The sequence below is a fragment of the Scardinius erythrophthalmus genome (genome assembly GCF_964197995.2).
Source record: "Scardinius erythrophthalmus genome assembly, chromosome: 14".
NCBI lineage: Eukaryota > Metazoa > Chordata > Actinopteri > Cypriniformes > Leuciscidae > Scardinius > Scardinius erythrophthalmus.
Genome location: NC_138234.1, coordinates 33,049,534 through 33,073,729, shown reverse-complemented (window position 1 = coordinate 33,073,729; position 24,196 = coordinate 33,049,534). Strand labels below are relative to the sequence as shown.

The window sequence follows — 24,196 nt, the reverse complement described above, 5'->3', positions numbered from 1 at the left end:
GAACTTGCAAAATAGCAGGGTGTTCAAATACTTATTTTCCTCACTGTAGTTAAATAAAACTTTTGTGCATATTTCACGTTTCTGGTCCCTGTTTTTAAATCAATGTCCCTTTAACAAACTTACATGCTAAGAGTTATTTTGCTGTGACCAGGAAAAATATCCTTTGTGAGAGTTGATAGACGATCAATACTGAGTGATCGCTGGATGAAAAGATTAATTGATTGTAATATGAATTCAGCTTCATCAAGTTAATTCTTAAATGATCCAAATATTTATAATTATAAAGAGTTTTGATTAATTATTCATATTTCCCTTTTGAGAAAATTTGCTACAGAATGCAGTCTTTGAATTAGGACAAAGCAGATAATACCCATAATGCACTGTGAGTGTCACACGCCAAATAATTCCTGTGTCTGATCAGAAGATGGCGTCCACAGCTGAATCATCCATTCATCTATTTTCCAAACCGCTGGTCCAATGTGGCTATCATAGGTATAAATTCATTTTAAATTGATTATTAAATTGTTTAAGGTTTATACACCCTGGTGAAAAAAATACTGTATATGCTAACTATACTTGCAGCCAGACTAATTATCAGTATACTTCAAGTGTGTTAGTGATTAGTTAACTTGATGTGTGCTATTTTGAAACAACTAATTTTGTACAAAGTATATTTTAGTTGTAATTAAATTGTAGTAAAGCAAAACTTTAAGTGTATTTAGTAAACTTTTGTGTGCTAAACTGGCCTATATGCCTGTGTAGGGACTAATTACATGCTTGATTAGTGATATAAAGCATACTTTAAATTTGTGTTACAAGTACATTACAAATTCATTGCGAGTGTCTTCAAAACTTACAAGCAATATACCATAAGTGTATTATATTTGAGTAAAAAGTATATGCTCGGTAATACCTGTGGCTTATTCCAAATACTACAAATTCCACACATTGTCTTCAATAACAAATGCACATTATTTCATAGAGGAAGGCATTCAGTTCAGTTCAGTTAAATTTTATTTATATAGCACATTTAAAAACAATCATAATTGACCAAAGTGCTTCACAAGATCCCACAAAAAAAAAAAAAAAAAAACATTATACAGAAAATATCACACAAAGTACAAACAAAATAACCAACAGGTCAAGATATCAAAGCTCAACTAGAATTGAAAGCCAAAGCATAGTAATGCGTCTTAAGCAAGGACTTGAATGTTTCAATAGTCTGAGCTTTTCTTACATGAATTGGAAGACTATTCCAGATATTAGGAGCAGCCACTGCAAACGCTCTGTCACCTTTGTTTTTTAGCCTAGATCTGGGCACATCGAGGAGCATCTGGTCGGAAGACCTCAGTACTTTGACAGGTGTGTGGACATGTAGAAGTTCCGTCAAATATGAAGGCGACAACCCACTTAAGACTTTAAAAACAATTCATGCAATTTTAACTTTAATTTAAAATTCATCAAGGGAGGCGGCAGGCCTGGGGAAAGCTGCAGTGTGTCGCTGGGCAGAGGGAAGAGGAGAGTGGGGCCTTGCAGCAGTGCAATCTGGGGTGCGGCCCAGACTTGCTGAAGGCCTACTGCCGCAGCCCGATGCTCAAAGAAGGCCCGGTCTTGCGAGGGAGGGAGACCTTTTTTTTAGAATGTGAATTCGGGCCCCTACGGCTCTTGCTAGCTTTGTTAGCGGCCTTGGAGGGTGGAGTGGATTTTGGAGAAGATTTATTGATTTTAAGAAGTCATACAACCAGGCTTTGTTCATTCTCCTAAAAAATGGACGTCTGCAGTGATTAGCGCCTGCCTCAAACCTAACACTGATCATTTCTCTATTGGAGGGATTGTTGAATGGGCTGAGGTGTAAGAGGACACCGAAGAAGATGGTGGGTGTCTCGCTGGTGGAGGCGAGGGTAGGTCTCTGCGTCTTGGAGTACACCTCTTCCTTGTGCATTCGCAACACATAAATGGATGTATGTATTTGACTGTTTATCATTGACTCTGACACAGTGTTCACTGACACAAGTGTCATAGGTAGGTCATGGTTCTTCATTAATGTTGATTAAACTGGAGACAATTCCTCTGTTCTTCTCATAATGACAGGCAACCTCTGCAATAAAAATATAAGAACATTAGAACAAATTAGTGATGGGAAACCAAGGCTTTCTGAAGCGTTTGAGGTTTATCAAATTAGGTCGAAAAAGCAAAGCGCCAATTTTTTCAAACCAGCTGTTGGACGATGAAACCTGAAGTGCTTCATTAAAACAGTTCATTACAATCAGATTAGCAAATAGATTAACACTGCAATAATATTACATTATATTCATATTCTGAGGAAATTATAGATGCAAGATGGCGGCAGTTGTGTTTGTATGAAAAGCAGTGTGATATGAGAGATGAAATAAGAGCCGGTTTCAGTTCAGATGAGCGCTCTGATTTACAGTGTTGCCATTGATGATGGTGAATATTAGGAAATATCTGCAATATGCTATCTAAATGCTGCAATAGACCAATCAGAATGAAGTATTCCAGACGCAAGTGACATTTCAGAGCCAGTCTCTTAAATTAGATGATTTTACAGTTTGCTAATCACCTTCAAAACAGAAGAATTCAGCTGAAATAATTGAGGTTTATTTTATTGTCTTTATATTCTTTTGTATTCTTTGTTTCCATGCTGAGAATGAATTGTATAATAATAGTTGCACAATAAGAGGATTATAATTAATTTTACAACTTTGGCTTTCATTTGGTTTTTGTTTTCATCTGTTCATTCGGGGTTGTTACTGAACTATTAGCATTTATAATAATATATATTTGTGGTGTGTTGCAGCCTTTAGGTCTGAAGCAAAACAAGCATGTCTGCTGACATGAGGATGAGAAAGTATTTTAATTTGAGTAAACTATGCCTTTAAGGGGCTGTTTCCCGAACAGAGATTAAGCCTAATCATAGACTAAAATTGCCCTTTAAACCAGATTAACAGAAATCTGCTTTCTCGGTCAAGGCTTTAAATAGTCCTAGATTTAGTTTAGTCCAGAGTTTAATAAACTGATTTCCTGGAGGAAGACTAGAGTTACTCCAGGACTAAATCGAGGCTTAAATTAAACCTACCAGGAGGCAGGTTTAACTTCAGATTAACATTGTGTTTCAAAGTGGACACGTGTATTACTTGGACACACACACACACACACACACACACAAAAAAAAGAAAAAAAAAATTAAGCTGAAGATACTTCTTTTAAAAACATTAAAAATCTTACTGACCCCAAACTTTTGAACGGTAGTGTGTGTGTGTGTGTGTGTGTGTGTGTGTGTGTGTGTGTATATATAAGTTTGGTGTCAGTGAGACAAACAAAAACAGTAATATTGTGAAATATTATTCCAATGTAAATCATCTGTTTTCTATGTGAATATAAAGTTGACAGAACTTTATAGTGAAGTGTAATTTATTCCTGTGATCAAAGCAGAATTTTCAGTATCAATACTCCAGTCTTCAGTGTCACATGATCCTTCAGAAATCACTCTAATATGATGAGTTGATGCTCAAGAAACATTTCGGATTATTATCAGTGTTGAAAACAGTTGTGTACACATTTTTTTCAAAATTCTTTGATGGATAGAAAGAAAATTTTATCTGAAATCTAAAGCTTCTGTAACATTAAACACTACCCTTCAAAAATTTAGGGTCAGTAAGAATTTAAATTTTATTTTTGGGGGAAATAAATCAAATAAATCAATACTTTTATTCATCAAAAATGAGTTAAACTGATCAAAAGTTACAGTAAAGACATTTATAATGTTAGAAAATAATCTATCTTAAATAAATGCTGTTCTTTTGAATTTTCTATTCTTTTTTTTAATAATTTTGAAAATTTGTACAGGAATCACAGGAATAAATTACAGTTTAAAATATATTAAAATAGAAAACAGTCATTTTAAATTTTCATAATATTTCACAATATTACTGTTTTTTTATCAAATAAATGCAGCCTTGGTGAGCAGAAGATACTTCTTTTTAAAACATTAAAAATCTTACTGACCCCAAACTTTTGAACGGCAGTGTGTGTGTGTGTGTGTGTGTGTGTGTGTGTGTGTGTGTGTGTGTGTGTGTGTGTGTGTGTGTGTGTGTGTGTGTATATATATATATATATATATATATATATATATATATATATATTATTATTATTATTATTATTATTTATTTATTTTTTATGTATTTATTTATTTTTATTTAGCTTGCTTAATAATTTTCTCTTGTTTAGTAATTTTTATTTTTATTGCAGTCTTTTTCCGATTCCATTGTTTCCTTGGATTTGCTTCTCAGTTCCATGCAATTTTAAGCTTTTCTTGGTTCATTCCATGTTTTATAGGCAACCTCTATCATGCTAATTCAGATTAGCACAGTTGGTTTTAAATTAATCTGGTTTATTTTAGTTCAGGACTCCATAGTCCAGGTGTAACTAATCCGTACTTAATCTGTGTTACAGAAAGCCATTTTTTAAGACACGATTAACTATTCTAGATTAAGGCCTACTCCAGTCTTAATTTAAACCCTGTCCGGGAAACCGTCCCTAAGTGTTTTACTTCATTGACTATGTAATCCTAGAATTATACTGAATTATACAAACTGTTCAGATTGAGAAGTGTCCCATCATGCAGGACACAACACAAAGAGCACAATATTGTCTGAGCTGTTTCAGATACACTAATTTTACACTTCTTCACGTAGTGACATTCACTAAATTGTAAATAGTAAAGGAGTAAACAAGTGAGATTTTGGACACAATCTGCATCAATGTTAACATTTCACAACAGATGGGAGGAGAAGCTAAATTTTAACTTTTCACCTTTCCACAATGGAATCTGTTAACTGTTTCTATTAATTTATTTGTTTTTATTTTCATGTTCTTTGTGTGTCTTGTACATATGTAATGTTGTGATGTAATTCTGCTGCCTATCTTGGCCAGGTCTCCCTTGCAAAAGAGATTTTTAATCTCAATGGGCTTCTCCTGGTTAAATAAAGGATAAATAAAAAAATAAAAATAAAAAAATAGATAAAACCTTTTCATCTATTACAATTCTGGGAATAAATAAATAAATAAAGTATGACTAAATGTATGAGTAAAGACAAATGTTTAAAGACTACTTTCACACAATCTGTATCAGCTGTAGGTAATACTTGCCTTTTGGTCGTTCTTTTCTACATTTCCTGTAAATCACAACTGCAACACCCACCAGCGCCAGCGCCAGCGCCAGCACCACACATATCAGTACTTTATAGCCTGAGCCCAGACCTGTTTCTGTAATGAACAAAGAGAGATGCAGGTTAGATAGTCCCTGAAAAACCTGAGGTCTAAAACAAGACAACAGAAAAATAATAATAATAATACACGATCTCTGTGTAATTCTGCATGGGTCATTATGAACCTGTTGGGGATTATCCAGTGATGCGTATTTCCATACAAGATCTCTCACATCTTCAGTTCAGAGAAGGTCCATGAACAGTGTCATATTTTAAACACGATACTGTTAATTTACAGTACACCTAAAATTACTGCGCATTTCAAAGAAACATTAATAAAGGTAGTTATAATTATTTTCTTCCAAGAAACGAACTTAACTAAATTTTATGAACAAACACACATTTTGTTACATGTCTACAGCAACTCACTTTAACATATACTCTTTAAGGGAAAGCGCTTCGTCCCTCCCAGTAAAAACATATATTTTTTGTTATTTGTTACAATTAACTGTTGTTCATCTTTATTATTAATAATCACCTTCTTTTCAGACCAGCAGTTATTAAATCCTCTAATAATGATCCTCAGACATGGAGGTTCAGCTTTAAAAAGAATGATTGCTTCACTCTTAGATCATTTTGTGTTCCAAAACAATTTAATTTTGACTGTCAATTTTGAGCTGTTTAGTTTGTGATTAATTTGTTCATTTCCACCATCGGCCTGTAGCATGAAGCTGGTTTCGGTGGCTAGCTATCCTTCCGAAAAAGAAGTATTCAAGTTAATTTTATTAAGTATACTCAAGTAATGTTTAAATATATTTACTTTAAATATATTATGTAGTATTCTAACATCAATATAGTAGTAAACTTATAGGATGAGTAGTAAGTGTACGATTTCAAGAGTCCCCCTCAGTCGGGGGTTTTTCCTCTGGCCGACGAACCAACATGGTGTGATTAGAACGAATGGCTGCATCAAGTCAGATATAAATATTTTAAAATATTTCATCCATTTCCTTCTGCATGAAGATCAGAAATCAGGATACATCACGCCGCCATATGGTGGGATGAGTCGAAGCTGGCCATAGGGTCTGTGCAGACATATTTTATCTCTAGTTTTGTAAAAATTTCTTTCTTTTTTGCAGTTTATTATTTTCTATATTTTCTGCTACCCATGCCTCCACAGAGAAAACACTCGTTTATTTTGGTTGTTTTTCTCTTTGCAATACATTAATGTCTGAATAAATCAGACAAAAAAATATTTTAGAAAAGAGTTTCAAGTCCGAATGGCCACTTTGGCGACTCCATCGAGACTTTCAGGGGCTCATCGAGGCTCCACCGGTACGTTCTTGATCTTCTTCTGTTCACGCTTGAAGTGTGATAGACAGTCATCTAGTTTCACCTCAACCCCTTGCAGAGCTCTTGAGCCAGCTGTGAGACCAAAGACTCAGTGGCCAAAATGCCACTCGCTCTCAAAACGGAAAGGTCTTTGGCTGGGACCCGTGTCCCACATCATACTTGGCATGCAAACCAATAGCAATAATAGCAGCAAAAGTATTTTTGCAATACAAGATGAATACTCTTCTTCCCTTAGCTTGTATTTTCTTATTTTTCTTTGGCAGGAAGCAAAATTAATCCCCAGTAAAGGTCGTAGACAGAAGTCAGGATCAAACTCTCTTTACTAAAGACCAATAGGTTAAAATGCAGCACAAATTAACAAAGATGTTGATATCTCTCACAGATTGTGCTTTTTCAAAGGAAAAAAAGAAGGATGGGCTTGGATTCACTCTGCACAATGAGGTCTGACATCCAAATGGCGGATTAATTACTTAAAGTGACCAATAGGTGTCAGTATTGACAAAGCCATTGTATTACTAGGGCCAGGATAAACACAATAAGTACATTATAGGGGTATGATTCTTAGTTCGGGTACGAGAGGTCCTGTGTTCAACTTTTTTTTTTAATGTAAGTGCATAGTAGTTAAAGACACCTAATAGAAAGTGTGATCAAACACAGTATTATCAGGACTTAGCAATGGGACAAGTTGCCCGATGCACAGCAGTCACAATGGACGTATCAAGCATTTGGCAGAGTGGCTTCTGCACCTGGTCATGTGTGGAGAAAGTGTGGCACATACACTGTGTAGAGCCGCAATCAGTTAATCTACACCCAGGAAGGATTAACCAAAGGTGCTCTCAACATGGAGAGAGGTCTGAGATCATAACTTTGCCAGTCATTCATCCTGGAGATTCGGCTGTTGGGGAAATGCTCTCCAGGTGCTCTGACCCGTGTGTGCACTGCATATTTACATTGAGCACTCTAGACACTTAAGGCTCTCTGAGCAGCTCTTCATTTGTTTTAAAGCAGAACTATGCAGCTTTGCCGATTTCTTCGCTGTTTGCTCGCGGGTTTCTCTCTAGAGCTCCCCCTACAGCTTCGGAATAGATATTTGACAACACTGTCGTCAAAACTCATTGGCGACTCTCCCCTCTCCCATCTTCTCTCGCTGGTCATGTGCATTTGTTTTCAAAGAACCCGGCGAACGCACGGAGCCATCCCCACTGAGGTATGTACTGTATGATACACAGAAGGCTAGCATATACATGTTTAGATAGTGTATGTGTGCAATGCCGTAAAGCAATTTGTTACATCGCGAGACCTGATATCACATGATACTTCCTGACGCTGAGGCGCCCGGCCCGCCGGCCCAAAGTTGCAAGGGTGGTTTTTCGCCTCACAGGCGCTTGGGGGGTGCGAGACAACCACCATTCAACTCGAAAAATGTCATATAACTATTCCAATGACTCCGAAGCTGTTCAGTTAAAGGGTAAGTTCGGTATTTTACACTTAAAGCCCTGTTTACAGATCGTTTCTGATGAAATAGAACGGTTAAGATTAAAATGTGGACAAATACTGCTGTCCCGAGAATTTTAGGTTTCTTTTGCTTTCCCCAAAACCTCTAGAATGGGTGTATAGGTGCACTCGAACATATCCTTCATAAAACGCTTTAAACTTTCGTTTACAAAGACGTGAAACTCACGAGTGGTCAGGGGTGTTCACTGATATGCTCACACAAAAATCGCTGCAAAAGATGCTTTCCAACAGGTGTTTTACCATTCGTTGTAAAACTGTGGATCTATTTTTCCAAACGTCTCACATCCGTAGATTCTTCCGTTGAGAGCTTGAATGATAGACACTCCAGCCCAGTTGGTGGCGATAATGCACCTTTGCCAATTGCAAGCAAACCACTGGCATTTCATTGAATACACAGAAGAAGCAGAAGAAGAAGCGGCGGAGTAATACCTCACACAGCTCTTTCAATACAAGTCAATGGAGTTGGACAAAAACTACGATAAAACCTGTTGGAAAGCATCTTTTGCAGCGATTTTTGAGTGAGCATATCAGTGAACACCCCTGACGACTCGGTGAGTTTCACGTCTTTGTAAACGAAAGTTTAATGCGTTTTATGAAGGATTGTCCCAGTGCACCAATACACCCATTCTAGAGGTTTTGGGGAAAGCGAAAGAAACCTCAAATTCTCGGGACAGCAGCATGTGTCCAAATTTTAATCTTAACCGTTCTATTTCATCAGAAACGATCTGTAAACAGGGCTTTAAGTGTAAAATACCGAACTTACCCTTTAAGGTAAAATAGTTACTTGGTTCACCTTTAAATAGAATGAATGAATGAGGCATTTATATAGCGCTTTCATATGTACTACTGTACACCCAAAGCACTTTACAATCATGCCAGGATCTCTCCTCAACCACCACCAGTGTGTAGCATCCACTTGGATGATGCGATGGCAGTCACAAAACAACGGCACCAGTGCGCTCACCACACACCAGCTATAGGTGGAGAGGAGAGAGAGTGATAGAGCCAATTCAGAGGATGGGGGTTATTAGGAGGCCATGATTGGCAAAGGCCAATGGGTGGAATGTGGCCAGGACACCGGGGTTACACCCCTACTCTTTACGAGAAGTGCCATGGGATTTTTAATGACCACAGAGAGGCAGGACCTCGGTTTAACGTCTCATCTGAAGGACGGTGTTCTTTGACAGTATAGTGTCCCTGTCACTTTACTGGGGCGTTAGGACCCACACAGACCACAGGGTGAGCGTCCCCTGCTGGCCTCACTAACACCTCTTCCAGCAGTAACCTGGTTTTCCCAGGAGTCTCCCATCCATGTACTAACCAGGCTCAACCCTGCTTAGCTTCAGTGGGCAAACCAGTCTTGGGCTACAGGGTGATATGGCTGCTGACAAGATTCTATAATTTGGATGTTCAGCCTTCTTCATAACTGTTGCATAATGTAGCAGTGTTCATGTTATTTATGAATCCCGCCATCACTGCCTTGATGTCCCTAACCCACCCACATTTCCATCATTGATATATCAGTACTGGTGTTTCCGCTGCTCACGTTATTGTAATTTCTTACAATAGCACCAGCATCTTCCCGTTGTGTGAAGCACTCATGGCATGGCCAGCAGCTTCACTGTAACAAGATATGATTTATACAGTCCCCAAATCATCAGCTACTGATGTAATGTCGAGTGGAGCAAACTTGAAAGGGATCGTCATGATGCCATGCTACTCAGCTTAGAGCCTTTTGTGAGCTTCAGTTTGCTTCAGTCTAAATATTCTGAGGCAGTGACATTCAGCACTGTCTTACATAGCCACAGAGTCAGACGCCATTTCATTCATTGAACGCCATTGGCCAGTGTACCTAAACTCTGATTCAATAAGACTTCATTATTCTCTGAGAAAGATGTTTCCCCATTTCATCAGTTACCGATGCAGTGTCTCGTTCCCTCATCTCATTGAACAGAGGTTACGTTGAGTAACCAGAGACATTATAACTAATAGTTAGAACCAAGATTAGTGTGCTACGGAAAACATAAAATACTGATTGGAGTGGATACAGTGTTAGCCTTATCAGCACATGAAAAATACAAGCAGTCTAACAATAGTCATATTTTAAATATTTTACAACTAGTTTGACATTTTCCAATGTTTCTCTGATCCTTATATTTGAACAGGTCATTTCCGCTGCTGTGGTTGCTGCATACCTGAACATGGTGGACAGAGTTCCTTGATGTTGAGTTGTTCAGTCTGGTTGCTGATTGAACTGTTCACCACACAGCTGTAGTTGCTGATATCCTGATCATTCAGCTCCAGAGGCAGAAAACTGCTGCTGTTCAGACCAGAGACAGGTTTGGAGGAGATTAAAAGGTTTCCTTCATACCAGGACAGAGTCGCCTGTGTCACATTCATCACTGAACACTGCAGGACACATTTTGAGCACGATGATCTTTCCGAGTCTTTGGCGATCTTGGGAATGGGAAGAGGAGCTGGAGAATAAAAAGATATACCGGCATTATTGAGAGAAGGCTTCAACGTGAAATAAAGCAGACAGATATGTCTATATAGCAATAAATTTGGATAAAGTGTTTAATAATGAACTGTAGTAGGAAAATAGCAGTTGAACAATGCAATATTTTTCAATAAGCAATTCTGATATCAGTAAAAAGACATAGGCTGGTTAATACAACATGCAATATTAACTTATACTCAATATTTACTCACTAAAATTTTTGAGATAAAAAAGGTTAGATTATCCATTGTCTTTAGATTCTGAAACTGACACATGGGACATCTAACACTTCACTTCATCAGTCAAGCGGGCATCAGTAATCAGTTGATTTTCTCAAAATTGGCAATTATCAGACAATTAATTGACCAGGACTGTTTTTACCAAAAGCTGTGGTTATAAGCACATTTTCTTATGACATGTAGCTTTTGAACGAAATATGCAAACTAACATCCAGTGTGATCTATCTCGGTATGATCTATATCAACTTCGGTCCTGGAGATCCACTGTCCTGGAGTTCAGCTACAACCCTGATCAAACACTCCTGAACCTGCTAATCAATGGCTTCAGGATTACTAGAAAGCTACATAGTCCAGGCAAAGTAACTCATTTTGAAGCCAAAAATAGAACTAATTGTAAAATAATTTTTTCAGCTTAGATCATTTCTATGAGGTGTCCAGACCAACATACTAAAAGTCCTAAGAAATCCTAGTTGAGGAAATATGTATAATTCTCATCAATCCAAGATGTGTGCCAATAAGGCCAGGCAACAATACACCCCAAATAGGCTTAATTTCTTCCTTTACTCCTATCAAAATAAAACTTTACACAATGAAAGTCTACAAGAAAAGTAAAACATTTTGTATTAGAAGTTTCTTTGAAAATGAATTTGAATATTGCAAATAAGCAATATACTAATCGAATATGCCCAAAATACACCCTAATGGACTTATTTTTTTTCCTTTACTCCTATCACAATCAAACCTCACACAGCGAAAGTATACATGAACATTTGTATGTTCATTCAAATGTAACATTTTTGTTTTACAAGTTTCTTTGAAAAATCAATTTTAAATTTGCAAATGAGCTCAACACTAGGCCTAATTGACTTATGGCCAAGAAACCATAAGGTCACAAGTAGAAATAACAGGGGCCAAATAACTAACACATTCATGTCCATTCAGTAAGTTAACCTATGCATAAACACGATAAATTTGAAGTCACTTGCCACACTTACCTGGGTCACTTGCCAAAATAAGACTTATAATGACCCTAAGAATTGATTGGCTCCAGTTGCTTTCTAAATTCTTTTTTTTTTTTTTTTTTTTTTTTGCGAACAAGCTTTACCTAATGACATTCCCCCACAGATAACATTAGAAGAAAGTCAGAATAGCCATCTTAGTCATTAGTAACGTGGTGAGATTACATTTTGGGCTAGTAGATTTACAAATGATTGGTATTGTTGGTAAGATTACGAGATTACAGGCAGTTTTTGTAGTTAGCAAGTATTTCAGGACCTTGCAGCATTTCAAGTATTTGCAGTGTTATGAGAAGCTAGCAACAGCAATATATAGGTTAGTTAAAGCTAACCATAACTAAAAAAATAAAAATAAAAATAAAAAAAAAACACCAAAAAGAAACCTCCCCTGTTGTTGCTACCTTGTTGTGGTGGGGAGGCTTGTGTGCCTCCGTGACCCTGAAGACTATACTGGCGGGGGTTATAGTATACCCATGGCAGGTACTACCAAGCCAGGCAGTGTTCAGGTTAGAGGCCAGTCTAAAAGCAGCATTGCCATCACCCATTGGCAGTAGGATGATTGGATGAAGATTGGGCCGATGTATTTGTCATACATATGAATGGTGTTTCTGCCTATGCAAATTAGAACATATTCAATAAGTGTGGTGCTCATGTGCATATTCAAATTAATTTCAAAAGAAACTTGTCATACAAAAAAAAGTAACTTTTCATGTATACTTTTACTATGAAAAGTTTTATTGTGTTAGTAGTAAAGGAAAAAATTAAGCCTATTTGGGTGTATTTTGGGCATATTCGATTAGTGTATAGCTCATTTGCATATTAAAATTCATTTTCAAAGAAACTTGTAATACAATTTTTTTTTTACTTTTCATAGGTACTTTCATTGTGTAAAGTTTCATTTTGATAGGAGTAAAGTAAAAAAAAAAAAACCCATTGGGGTGTATTGTTGCCTGGCCTTATTGGCACACATCTCGGATTGATGAGAATTTAACATATTTCCTCAACTAGGATTTCTTAGGACTTTGTTGTTCTGGACACCTCATAGAAATGATCTAAGCTGCAAAAAATTCTTTGACAATTAGTCTGTCGTAAAACGCTACTTTGCCTGGACTATACAAGCAGGCGAGTTTCTATCAGGGTTGGAGCTGAACTCCGCAGGACTGAAGGACTGAAGTTGCCCATCCTTGAGCTCTATCCTTCATGCCATTTATATACAAATGTCATTGCACATCTTATAGTTTGTCACGAGAATCAAGAGCTGTTTTTGAAGAGAGTGTGTGTGGATGAAGTCTAGGGAGTACGACATAAGAGAATCCGCAACGTAATCATACATTTAGAAATAAAGCAAAACAACAGTGAACAAAAATAGCAAAGTAGACCTCAGATACCATGCTTGTTATTTACAGCAACAATCTGACATGAATTCAATCTCAAACCGATTCATTATCATAAGCTATACTTTTGAGACGTCATGAACATCAGTTCTATCTATATTATTGAACTAATTTGGTTTGAACACGTGTGACAAAGTTAATGCAGTTTTGAGAAACAGACATAACCAGCTATGGTTAATTTTTATTTCTCCAACAATACTTTTTTTTCCAAGATATTAAATGAATTCATTTTTTGGACAGCGCTGCCATCCATAACTACAGCATCTTTTAAAGTGAATGCATGATAAACTAATAACTGAATAACTATAACAACAATTTAGAAAAAAGATAAACAAATGAGCATATTGTAGAATTTACTCACCAAAAGCGCTAACACTGAATTCCTTCTGAACCGACTTTTTAGACTTGTTGAAGATCTGTAGATTGTAAAGTCCAGCATGTTCAGTGCTGATGTTACTGAAGTTCAGAGATCCAGTCTGACTGTCTATCTGCATTGTATCTCTGAATGAATAAATCTCACATGATGGAGTCTCATTGGGGTCTTGCCTACATTTGGCTATTACAAGGCCCTGAGGTCCAAACGTCCAAATGATCTGATGATATTCTTGTACATCAGTGGGTAGAGTTACAGGCTGTCCCTCCACTGCCGTCACTTCTTCTGCCCCAACAAACACACCTGCAAAACACAATCAATAAAAGCTGAGATTAAATATCAGTACAAAAACATGTTCTCAAGGGTTAGATGTTTTAAACTATATGAATCTTTAAATGTAAAACTGTTTGACATTTAAAATGTACGCACTTTTGGTATCTTCAAAGTCTGAAACAGTGTAATTTAGTGCAGAAGAGTGAATTATGATTATGGTTCAAACCGTACAGTGATAGACAAATACATACTAAATACATAAGTAAAATAAATACATTAAATACACAAAATTTCTACTAAGGAATTTGACATTTTTACGCATTAATGGGAACAATTTAATTGAATCTTTCATGTGTGATGATGCACTTATGTTTTAATAATTATTCAAATGTTCACACTTTTTATAAGGTCTTTAGCTACTATGTACTTCAAAATAGTAATCGTTAGGTACAATGTACTTAATGTGTTGATGTATTGTAAAACACTTGTGCTGCTGTTGAGGTGGATATGGGTAAAGTTAGGGTTGGTAGGTTTAATGAGGTGTTAACGGGTAAGTGAAGGGTCAGATAATTACAGTTGTAATTACAGAAATTCATTACAGCTGTAATTACAGGCAGGTATTTTTAAATATAAGTACTACAATGTAAAAACATGAATATACACAATAAGTGCATTATCAAATTAATTTAAATGTTATTGCATAGTTTAGTTAAATATACTTAATATAAAGTGGGACGAATTAAACACCTAATTTAAACAAGACATGGCTTCACACAATTTAGAGAAAAACTTTATCTCTCAAGAAAATAAACACTTAAAAACACTTTTTTTTAATGTGTTTTTAAAGGAACTTTAACCGTTTTTAACCGACTTTTTGGGACTTTAGCTTATTCACCGTATCCCCCAGAGTTAGATAAGTCCATGCATGCCCTTCTCATCTCCGTGCGTGCCGTAACTCTGTCTGACGCACCCACTGCTAGTTATACAGAAAGTATAACACTAGCTTAATTGACTTCACTTTTCTCCATTGAAATCTATGTCTATGAGACTAACTGAGACTGAAACAGAGTGAGCTCTTTTGAATTTTCAGCAATGGAATCAGCCAAGAAAAGAGGCCATTCAGAAGTCTGGCAGCATTTTCAGGTCATATTAACAAATAAAGTAAGCTAATTATTATTATTTATAATACGAATATGATTTTAAAATAATATATAAATAAATGTATTACTTGTAATATAAATAAATATGTACATGTGTAGTTTAATGCATTTTCAAATATATTATCTTAAATAATAATCCTACATAATATGAAGACTTAAATTAATTCATGTGGCCTCCTTCTGTAGGTTGAGTGCCTAATTTGTTCTCAACAGCTTTCTTATAATAACAACACATCCTCAATGTTGAGACATTTTAGATATAAACATGAAAACACATCTTCTGGAAGTAGACCAACAGCTACTAGCAACCAAGGTATAAGTCTTCTGATCAGTCATTTATTTGTTTGTCAATTGCTGTCTTTATGATGAGGTAGGCTATCTTAAATAGTGCATAGTTATGTAATACTTCACTTATATTTTAAATAGTTCACTGTATGGCAGGAATCAGAAAACAAATGATTGATGGGATTGATTGTAGGAATGTTGGATCCAACCTACATTATTCCATCCCACCTGTCATTAAAGAAAATGGCTGAGGAAAAATACAAGGAGGGCAAAGAGAAGAGGTGAAAAAGGCCAGAGCTGTAAGCCTCACATTCATTATGTGGACATATGGATGCATATCTGGCTGTGACATGCCATTTTATAAATTAAAATGATCTGGGGGTTTTTATCAGTATTTTACATCTTATGAAAATGGGCATAATATGTCACCTTTAAAACTAAAGGCTGCTGCAGCCAGTCAAATGCACAGACTGGATGAATGTGTTGCAATCATACAAGCAGCCCAAAACACCCCATCAGCACCCTCTCAAATACCAAAAAGCCAACAGGAGCCTCAGATGCAACCCACTCAGATACTGTTTGTTCTGTTGAGTGTGCGTCTATATGTTTGATTACTTTTGGCATGGATCACGAATGTAGCTATTGTATAGAAATACATTGAATTCCATAAACGTTTATTGTATTAATCTATCCTTTTGCAGGCAAAGGTTTGTGGGATTTACTGGATGGTCATGTTATGGAAACCAGAAAAATAAAAATAAATGCCACAGTTGAAGTTCAACGCTACCTCAATGATCCAGATATTCCATGCACAGAAGATCCCCTGCATTTCTGGGCTACTCAAAAGGGTGTCTATCCTCAATCTTAATTGTCTTGCCCTGAAATAATTTTTATCCACTCCTGCCTCCTAGAGGTGGACAGTAACAAAGTACATTTACTTGAGTACTGTACTTAATTACACTTTTTTAGTATCTGTACTTTACTTGAGTATTATGTTTTCTGGAAACTTTTTACTTTAACTTCACTACATTTGAAAGACAAGGCTAACATATTCATACTAAAAGCCAAAAAAATTTAAATAGGGCAATATTTGAGGGAACAGCCATTTGGGTGTCCGAAACCATTGTGGGTGTTATTGAGTGCACTTATTAAATCTCACATTCAATCCCACTACTGGAACTGTGTTCTAGAGATAAATTTGATATTGATATGAGGGTAGGTAGGCAGGCATAGGTTCAGAGGCATAAGGTACTGTAAGTATTACACACAACAATGCAACAATAATAAAACAATGCATTGACATTTACTTTTTTTATACTTAAGTACTTTTAAAAACGAGTACTTCTGTACTTTTACTTAAGTAAAAACAACTTTTACTTGTAACAGAGTAATATTTGACCAGTAGTATCTATACTTTCACTCAAGTAAGGAAGTTGTGTACTTCGTCCACCTCTGCTGCCTCCTCACTCCCATGTGAGAGAATATTCTCAAAGGCAGGGGAAGTAGTAAATAAAAAAAGAAATAGACTTAGCCCTCACACTGTTGAACAAGCCCTGTTCCTTAATAAAAATCTTTAATTTCTTAAATTACCCACATATTAAAATGTCAGCACCCCAGTTCACAAACACTTCACCATTCCATAATAATTTTCTTTTCTTTTTTAAAAATCATTATATATGCCTACATGAGCCTTGCCTATGAATGAACTCATAGGTTTAAGACTGAGGCTAAAGTTTATGTGAATAAGGCTGCATTTGTAGATCAAAGCAGATTCATAAAAATCCCATGTATTTTTCTTTTTTCTTTTCATAAATTCATTCATACACTCGTTTGTTCATACATTGTGTAAGAACTACATCAACACTAACACATGAATTATGAGGATTCATTCAACTGCTTTGTGGTTTACAGAGCACAACTTGATTTTTACATGAAACAATCAAAATATGGATGGGTCCTCTGGGACAGAAAGGCAGCTTTTGACCACAAAATGTTGTTAGTGTGCATCGTGTTAAAAAGTTTCGAGTAAGGAACCATTTTACATACAGTTGAGGGGAAAAGCCCTGTGCTTCACAAAGCTTCATTTCACCATCACAACTATTTTAGGCCCCGATCACACCTGACCTGACACGTTTTTTGCAGTGAGAGGCGGCTTTTTCGTTCTGTGTGGGGAGAGCCGGGCACAACGTAACGCAGGGCTAGTTGTAACACACTTGTTTTAAATCCACACATGCTGATGCTAGAATGACGAAACTTGGTGTATTTACTAGTTGCCAAATCAACACTATATAGAGAAAAAATTGCGCCAAAATTATTTAAAAATTTTTTGGAAGATATCCATAGACATTTATTATAGCAAAAGTAAATTTCTTTAGTTAATTTTTCATCTCTATTTTTTGTGTTTATTTAAAATTAGACAAATCTGATATTATTTTAATCTCCAATATGTTATTTAACGGTTGATATAGTTCTTTAATGCTTCGCTAACTAGCAGAAGACACTGGTTTAAATCCCAGTTGTGCAGGCGGGGGCATGTTGTCACACATTACCAATGTGCCCCAATTAGAAATATGCTATTTTATTCTATACTTTTATTAATTCTATTGAGAAAACATGAGAAAAAGGTGAATAAAGACAGAGTCAATGTTCAGAAATTACTAATTATTTATTTGTTTTAAACTATGTTGTATAGCTGTGCTTTCCTGTGTTCGTAGTCTAAACTCAAAAATGAGTTTATATTTAATTATTAAAAATGCCATTATTTTATATGAAAAAGTTAATAATTGTATTTTATTGAGAAAATATTTTAGTTTGTCTTGTATGTTTGTTTGATAAGATCAGATAGCATTTTAAGCTGCCATATGTTATGTTACAATGTGCCCCACACATGTTACAATGTAACCCCACCTATGGGGCATGTTCCCAGATAGCACACGACTATTTGATGTGAAACCTACATCTGGAAGACGTATTTTAAAGAGTGTTTGCTCATCTGCAATACGTCTATAGGACGTTTCTGTCAGATGTCAAATAGACGTTTAGAAGATGTCTTTAAGATGTAATGATTTAGAATGATTTAGAATGTATGTTAAACTGACATCTTCTAAACGTCTATTTGACATCTGACAGAAACGTCCTATAGACGTATTGCAGATGAGCAAACACTCTTTAAAATACGTCTTCCAGATGTAGGTTTCACATCAAATAGTCGTGTGCTATCTGGGTTGTCACATTTCACTTCCATTCTTTCGCAGTATATCAAGAAAAAAGTATATACTGTATTAAAGCTCCAGTATGTGACTTTGGTATTTGACCACAAGAGGGCGCAGTTTCCAACAATAACAAAGGCGAAGCTTGATGACGCTATGAAGGAGGTGACGATGGGAGATGTCGTTTTTAACATAGACATGGTTTTTAATGCGTTTTCACCATCTAGCGATGTATCTAAATGGAATTAATGAATCATGATCACGGATGAGGTCCTTTATTCGTTTTTGTATTACCTGTATGTCTGATCGTATTATTTTATGTCATCATAATTAATGAACTGCAAGGAACGTGAAATGTTATGCTATATTATTACAGGCATGTGGTGTAATTCATATCTATTAAAAGTACACACTTAAATGTTTATAAAGGTGTATGGCTCATAAATGTATTCGCTGAGTTTTGTTTCAGTTTATAGCCTAGACGTGCTCAAGAAAAAAAAGTTCACCGCGACGGAGAGGCGGAGAGGAAGCACAATGTTTTGATTTGATTGTAAGTGGACACATACAAAAGTAGAAATATCACAGAATCTTTTTTTATATTTCTTTTTTTCTGTATGACCATAAATGACGGAGTAATTTAAGTTTATAGTTCTACAATGTGGAGAAAATCCATCAAAACGCGCCCGCGCGTTTGCCTAAATCATGTTTACTGTAACTATTATGTTACTGGTACAATAAAAAATAATTGATTTGCTTACCTGTCTATCAATACACTCGCGAGAGCAGAGTCTCTGTCTGTCAAGTCCAAGATTGTCGCGCAGCTCTCTCCATCTCGAAAACGCCTGGCCGATATTTATCCGGTTTTATTCCTCCGTTTGTCACACAGTCTGCGTGTATCCGAATATGGACGCTTTCGCTTTGTTGGCACTTCAATACTCGCCAAAGAGTAATCGTGATCCATAACAGCTATAACCATACAGTATGGATAACGCTTTAACCACCACTTCCGCATTTGACCATGTGATGTTCCGGTGTGGTGGAACATCACATCAGAGAATGAATGTAGACGGGCTCTGATCACATGGTCCACACCGGAAATAAAGGACAGAGCGGACATTGCGTCACTTAGAGGCGACATTTCTTTTCCGGGACGGCCAGTTATTTAAAATCGGAATTTCTCTGAAATAAAAAATCTTTGGAGACTTTTGAGATATTGTAAGTACACAACTGGAGGAAATATATCACACTGTGCAAGTTATTTTCGGAAATTTTATTACAAAATTGTTACATAGTGGAGCTTTAATAAAACAAAAAACACATAATTGTACAAGACATGTGTGAAATCAATGTGGGGAAAAATAAATACTCTGAACCCTAAGTAGATTTACACAAACTGAGAAAGTCAAAAAGCGTTACTTTGTGCCCCGCTCGCGTTTTTTAACCTGAAAAACCTGCTGTGCATTTTTGTCAGCTCTCTGTGAGATCGCGGCCAGCGCTGTAACACCAACACCAGCACCAGTTCTCTTGAAGAATCAGACTCGTTTTCTTCTTTATAGAAGTTTAAACACAGATAAGATTGCAGAGCAGGAACAGTACCACAGCTCAGCTCCTAAGTCCGAACCCGAAGCGAAGAGCAAAGATGCGACGCACCTGCTCATCTATGCTCGCGAGGCAGAGCAGCTGATGCATATTGACATTGGCTCATATTGTTACACTCGAAGTATTGGTCTCTCAAAGCGATCTGAGAATCTGCGATCTGAACTGCCCGTCTTGGCTGCACTTTTTTCATTCCTCCTCCCCAACCCTCACTGGCACTGCAGCCCGATATAGCCGAACTCGGGAGAGGCTCATCTTCTCAAACTAGCGGACACTGTCGGGATATCACGCAGTTCACCACATCAGCTGAATCCGCAAACATTAGTCTATTTTTATGCAGCATGGTTTCATTCAGCCCCGTATCTAAAACTTTAATGTGTCCACAAATTCCTCGTTAACAAATAGACTCAAACAATTTCTATATTCAACAATGTCACAGATCACTATTGCACATTTTTAAATTAGTTTTTGTGTGATATTGCTCTACTTACACTCGGCAACAGTGTTTAGCTCGTGTCATTATTAGATCACAATGAGCTCAAAGCGACAAAAACTCTTGGCTACTCTTTTCAGTGTAGGCTAAGTCTGTTCGATCTGAAAAGTTTAGTTCAGAAACTTGAGTCAGATTTAAAGCAGTCTGAACGTAAAGTGATATTGTCGATGTTAACGCTCAAAAGAACTGATGCAAACACTTACAGTAAGTGAGGACTAGGCCTATCCAAAAGATACATTTGCTTCCCATGATGGTGTTTCTAACAGGGGCGATCTTCACTGATCTAGCCTAGCGGATGAGGCGCGCTCGCGTTGCTTTAACGGGAAAGGACTTGAGTGCAGTACTTACTCATCCTGCGGTCACGCCATCTGCGCTTAAAAACATATTGCGCGTCTACACGAGGTTGCGTGGTAAGCTCAATGTGTATGCGCATGGTGTCGGCAGACTTTAAAAAAAAATATTCATAAATCAAATTGTTTTCTGCAAACTCCACCAGATTCTTGTTCTACATCTCACACACTGTGGTGATTCTCATGTTGTTCTACTGTTTTATTATTTAATAATTAATTGCCAAAGTCATATACTGTATATACCTTGTTATACAGCAATATTTCATAAATTCATACATTTTTAAATCAAATTGTTTTCTACAAACTCCACCAGATTAATTATTAAATAATAAAACAGTAAAACAACATGAAAATCACCACAGTGGTAGTGTGTGAGATGTAGAACAAGAATCTGGTGGAGTTTTTAGAAAACAATTTGATTTAAAAAAATTATGATTTTATGAAATATTGCTATATAGCCAGGTATACAGTATAGGACTTTGGCAGTTAATTATTAAATAATAAAACAGTAGAACAACATGAAAATCACCACAGTGGTAGTGTGTGGTGATGCTACTTAAACCTGAACACAAACTGACATGGTTTTTCCATCTTTCTCGAATACCAGTCGACTGATATACAGATTTTCCATATCGACCATTTTAGGCATCTGCCATTTTGAATTTTGTACCAAAATGGTGTACTTTATGAACACATGAACGTATTGTTATGAAACTTGGTATGGGTCATCAGTTTGATGCTCAGAAGAAGCCTGAGAAGTTTTGAACCGGCGTCACCTAGTGGTGAAATTAAAATTTCAAGTGCTTATAGTTGTGGTCAGAAGATACCATTCTTCCTCACAGAATCTCTCCAGATCCTTCAGATTCCCTATTGGTGCTTCTTATCATCAGTTCAGCCCACTCATCTTCTATAGAGTTCAGGTCAGGGACTGGGACGGCCATGTCTGAAGCTTCCTGTAGTGTAACCAACGGGACACTAGAGGGCACTCCAGTGCAGAAAAGGTTATATGGTTGTATTGAGTAGAATAAGAATAAATGGATGTTCAATAACAGAGCTGTTGGCGTGTCCTGATGTTTCACCTCCGAGTTTAAGATATAACCATCTGTTACATGGTGTCAGAAGTGGTTTTTCACAACCTGAAAAGAAAGAAACAAAGAAGTAAGTGAGAAAATAGAGCGATGTTGCACACAAACTGCTAGAAATAAAGAAAATCGAAACAGTGCTCTAGTGCAATTGAGAACGGGCCAGTGAAAAGAAAAGAAAACGAACATCGGAGCAGTGCGCTCGAGATTAAGAGTAAGTGAACAGTCAAAATATGGATCAGATATTTTCACTGACACCTCCGGGAAGTTTCAACTTCGACGAGCCCAGTTCATGGCCACAGTGGATGCGCCGCTTTGAACGATTCAGAGTAGCGTCGGGGCTTGCAGAAAAAAAACTCCGCCTACCAGGTAAACTCTCTTCTTTATATTATGGGGGAGAAAAGTGACGATATATTAAATACATTACCCCTAAACGAGGAAGAGAAGAAGAGTTATGAAGAAGTCAAGAAAGCTTTAAGTGAGCACTTTATTGGCAGACACAATGTTATTTATGAGAGAGCAAAATTCAACAGCAGATTTCAACAGCCTGGCGAATCAGCAGAGAGTTTTATCACGGACGTGTATAAGCTTGCGGAACACTGCAAATATGGCGACCTTCATGAGGAAATGATCAGAGACCGTATTGTAGTGGGCATAAGAGATGCAAAGCTCTCAGAGAGACTGCAACTAGATCCAAATTTGACATTGGATAAAACAATAACTCAGGTCAGACAAAATGAGGAAATAAAACGTCAGCAGCCAATAATAAGACGAGAAAAGTCTGAAGTGAAAGAAGTGAACGTTGATGCAGTCGTGACAAAGAGAACATCTAAAGCAAGAATGACATCGCAGAAAGCAGAGGGGACTGCTCAGAGAACGCAAAGTTTTTATAATGCAGCTCATAAAATAAAACAGATGGATTCCTGCAAGAGATGCGGGAAAAGTCCACAGCACCCGTGGAAAACCTGTCCAGCCAGAGAATCGGAATGCAGAAAATGTAGAAAGAAAGGACATTTTGCTGCAGTATGCCGGTCAGTTCAAAGACTTGAAGCGATAGTCGACAGTTCATATGAGTCTGCTTTCTTGGGAACAATCCAGACCCAAAAACAAGAGAATATGTGGCAACAGAAAATCCTGGTGAATAAAGAACCAATCACCTTTAAAATAGATACAGGTGCAGCAGTCACAGCGATTCCAGCATCTATGTATTCAGCTGAAAAGCAAGGGAAACTCAAAGATTCCAAAAAGATGATCTTGGGACCTAACAGTACTCCTTTGAAAGTGATGGGTATGTTCAGCGCATGCCTGCAGAAGGACAAAAAGAGAATCCGGCAAGATATATATGTTGTAACGGATTTAGTGATGCCGCTGCTGGGACTGCCTGCAATCCAAAGCTTACAGTTACTGCAACAGGTAGCCCACCTACATGAATCTGGAGAACAGTACAAGGCAATGTTCCCCAAAGTTTTCTCGGGACTCGGAAAATTAGAGGGCAGCTACAAAATCAAACTGTCGGAAGGAGCCCCACGACGAGTACCGCTGCCACTCCTGGAGAAAGTAAAACTGGAACTCCACAGAATGGAAGAAATGGGAGTCATTCGACGAATCGAAGAGCCTACTCCCTGGTGTGCGGGAATGGTTGTCGTGCCAAAACCGAATGGCAATATCAGGATTTGCGTCGATCTCACAAGGTTGAACGAGAATGTGTGCAGAGAAAGACACATACTGCTGTGGATGAGACTTTAGCACAGCTAGAGGGAGCAGCTGTGTTCTCCAAATTAGATGCCACATCTGGGTTCTGGCAAATACCCTTGCATGAAGACTCCGAGCCTCTAACAACATTCATTACACCCTTTGGGAGATACTGCTTTCGGCGTCTTCCTTTTGGGATATCTTCGGCCCCGGAGCATTTCCAGCTCAGAATCTCGCAGATCAGTTTTTCATTTATATCTACAATGTAACCTTTACGTGATTTATGTTGATTATTATTTTCTTTCATTGTTTTAGAAAAACCTTGCACATGTCCATCTATGTTGATGCCAAAGCAATCATTAAAAGGCTATCATCTATTCATGACTCTGAGTTCTCTGACAAGAATACTGTGGCGGTCAGTGCACATTGATCCAGCTA

At 37.1% G+C, this 24,196-nt stretch overlaps 1 protein-coding gene across 1 annotated transcript; it reads right to left on the bottom strand.

The window, feature by feature from the left end:
• Window positions 1-998: 998 nt before the first annotated feature.
• LOC308702001 (uncharacterized protein) lies at window positions 999-19,580 on the bottom strand. The gene is made up of 5 exons (XM_081384551.1): window positions 19,304-19,580; window positions 13,607-13,921; window positions 10,292-10,573; window positions 5,170-5,286; window positions 999-2,098 (listed from the first exon to the last, which is right to left on the bottom strand). Exons 2-5 carry the CDS (start codon window positions 13,737-13,739, stop codon window positions 2,028-2,030), a joined length of 603 nt encoding a protein of 200 aa, XP_081240677.1. The 5' UTR covers window positions 13,740-13,921; window positions 19,304-19,580; the 3' UTR covers window positions 999-2,027.
• Between the last annotated feature and the right edge of the window lie 4,616 nt (window positions 19,581-24,196).

Excerpts from the sequence above, each read along its gene's own strand:
- LOC308702001 (XM_081384551.1), bottom strand. The coding sequence starts at position 13,739 with ATGCAGATAGACAGTCAGACTGGATCTCTGAACTTCAGTAACATCAGC. Across the intron at positions 5,287-10,291 it reads ACTCTGTCCACCATGTTCAG|AAACAGGTCTGGGCTCAGGC; the intron begins GTATGCAGCAAC and ends TGTTCATTACAG. Across the intron at positions 2,099-5,169 it reads TAGAAAAGAACGACCAAAAG|AGGTTGCCTGTCATTATGAG; the intron begins GCAAGTATTACC and ends TTTTTATTGCAG.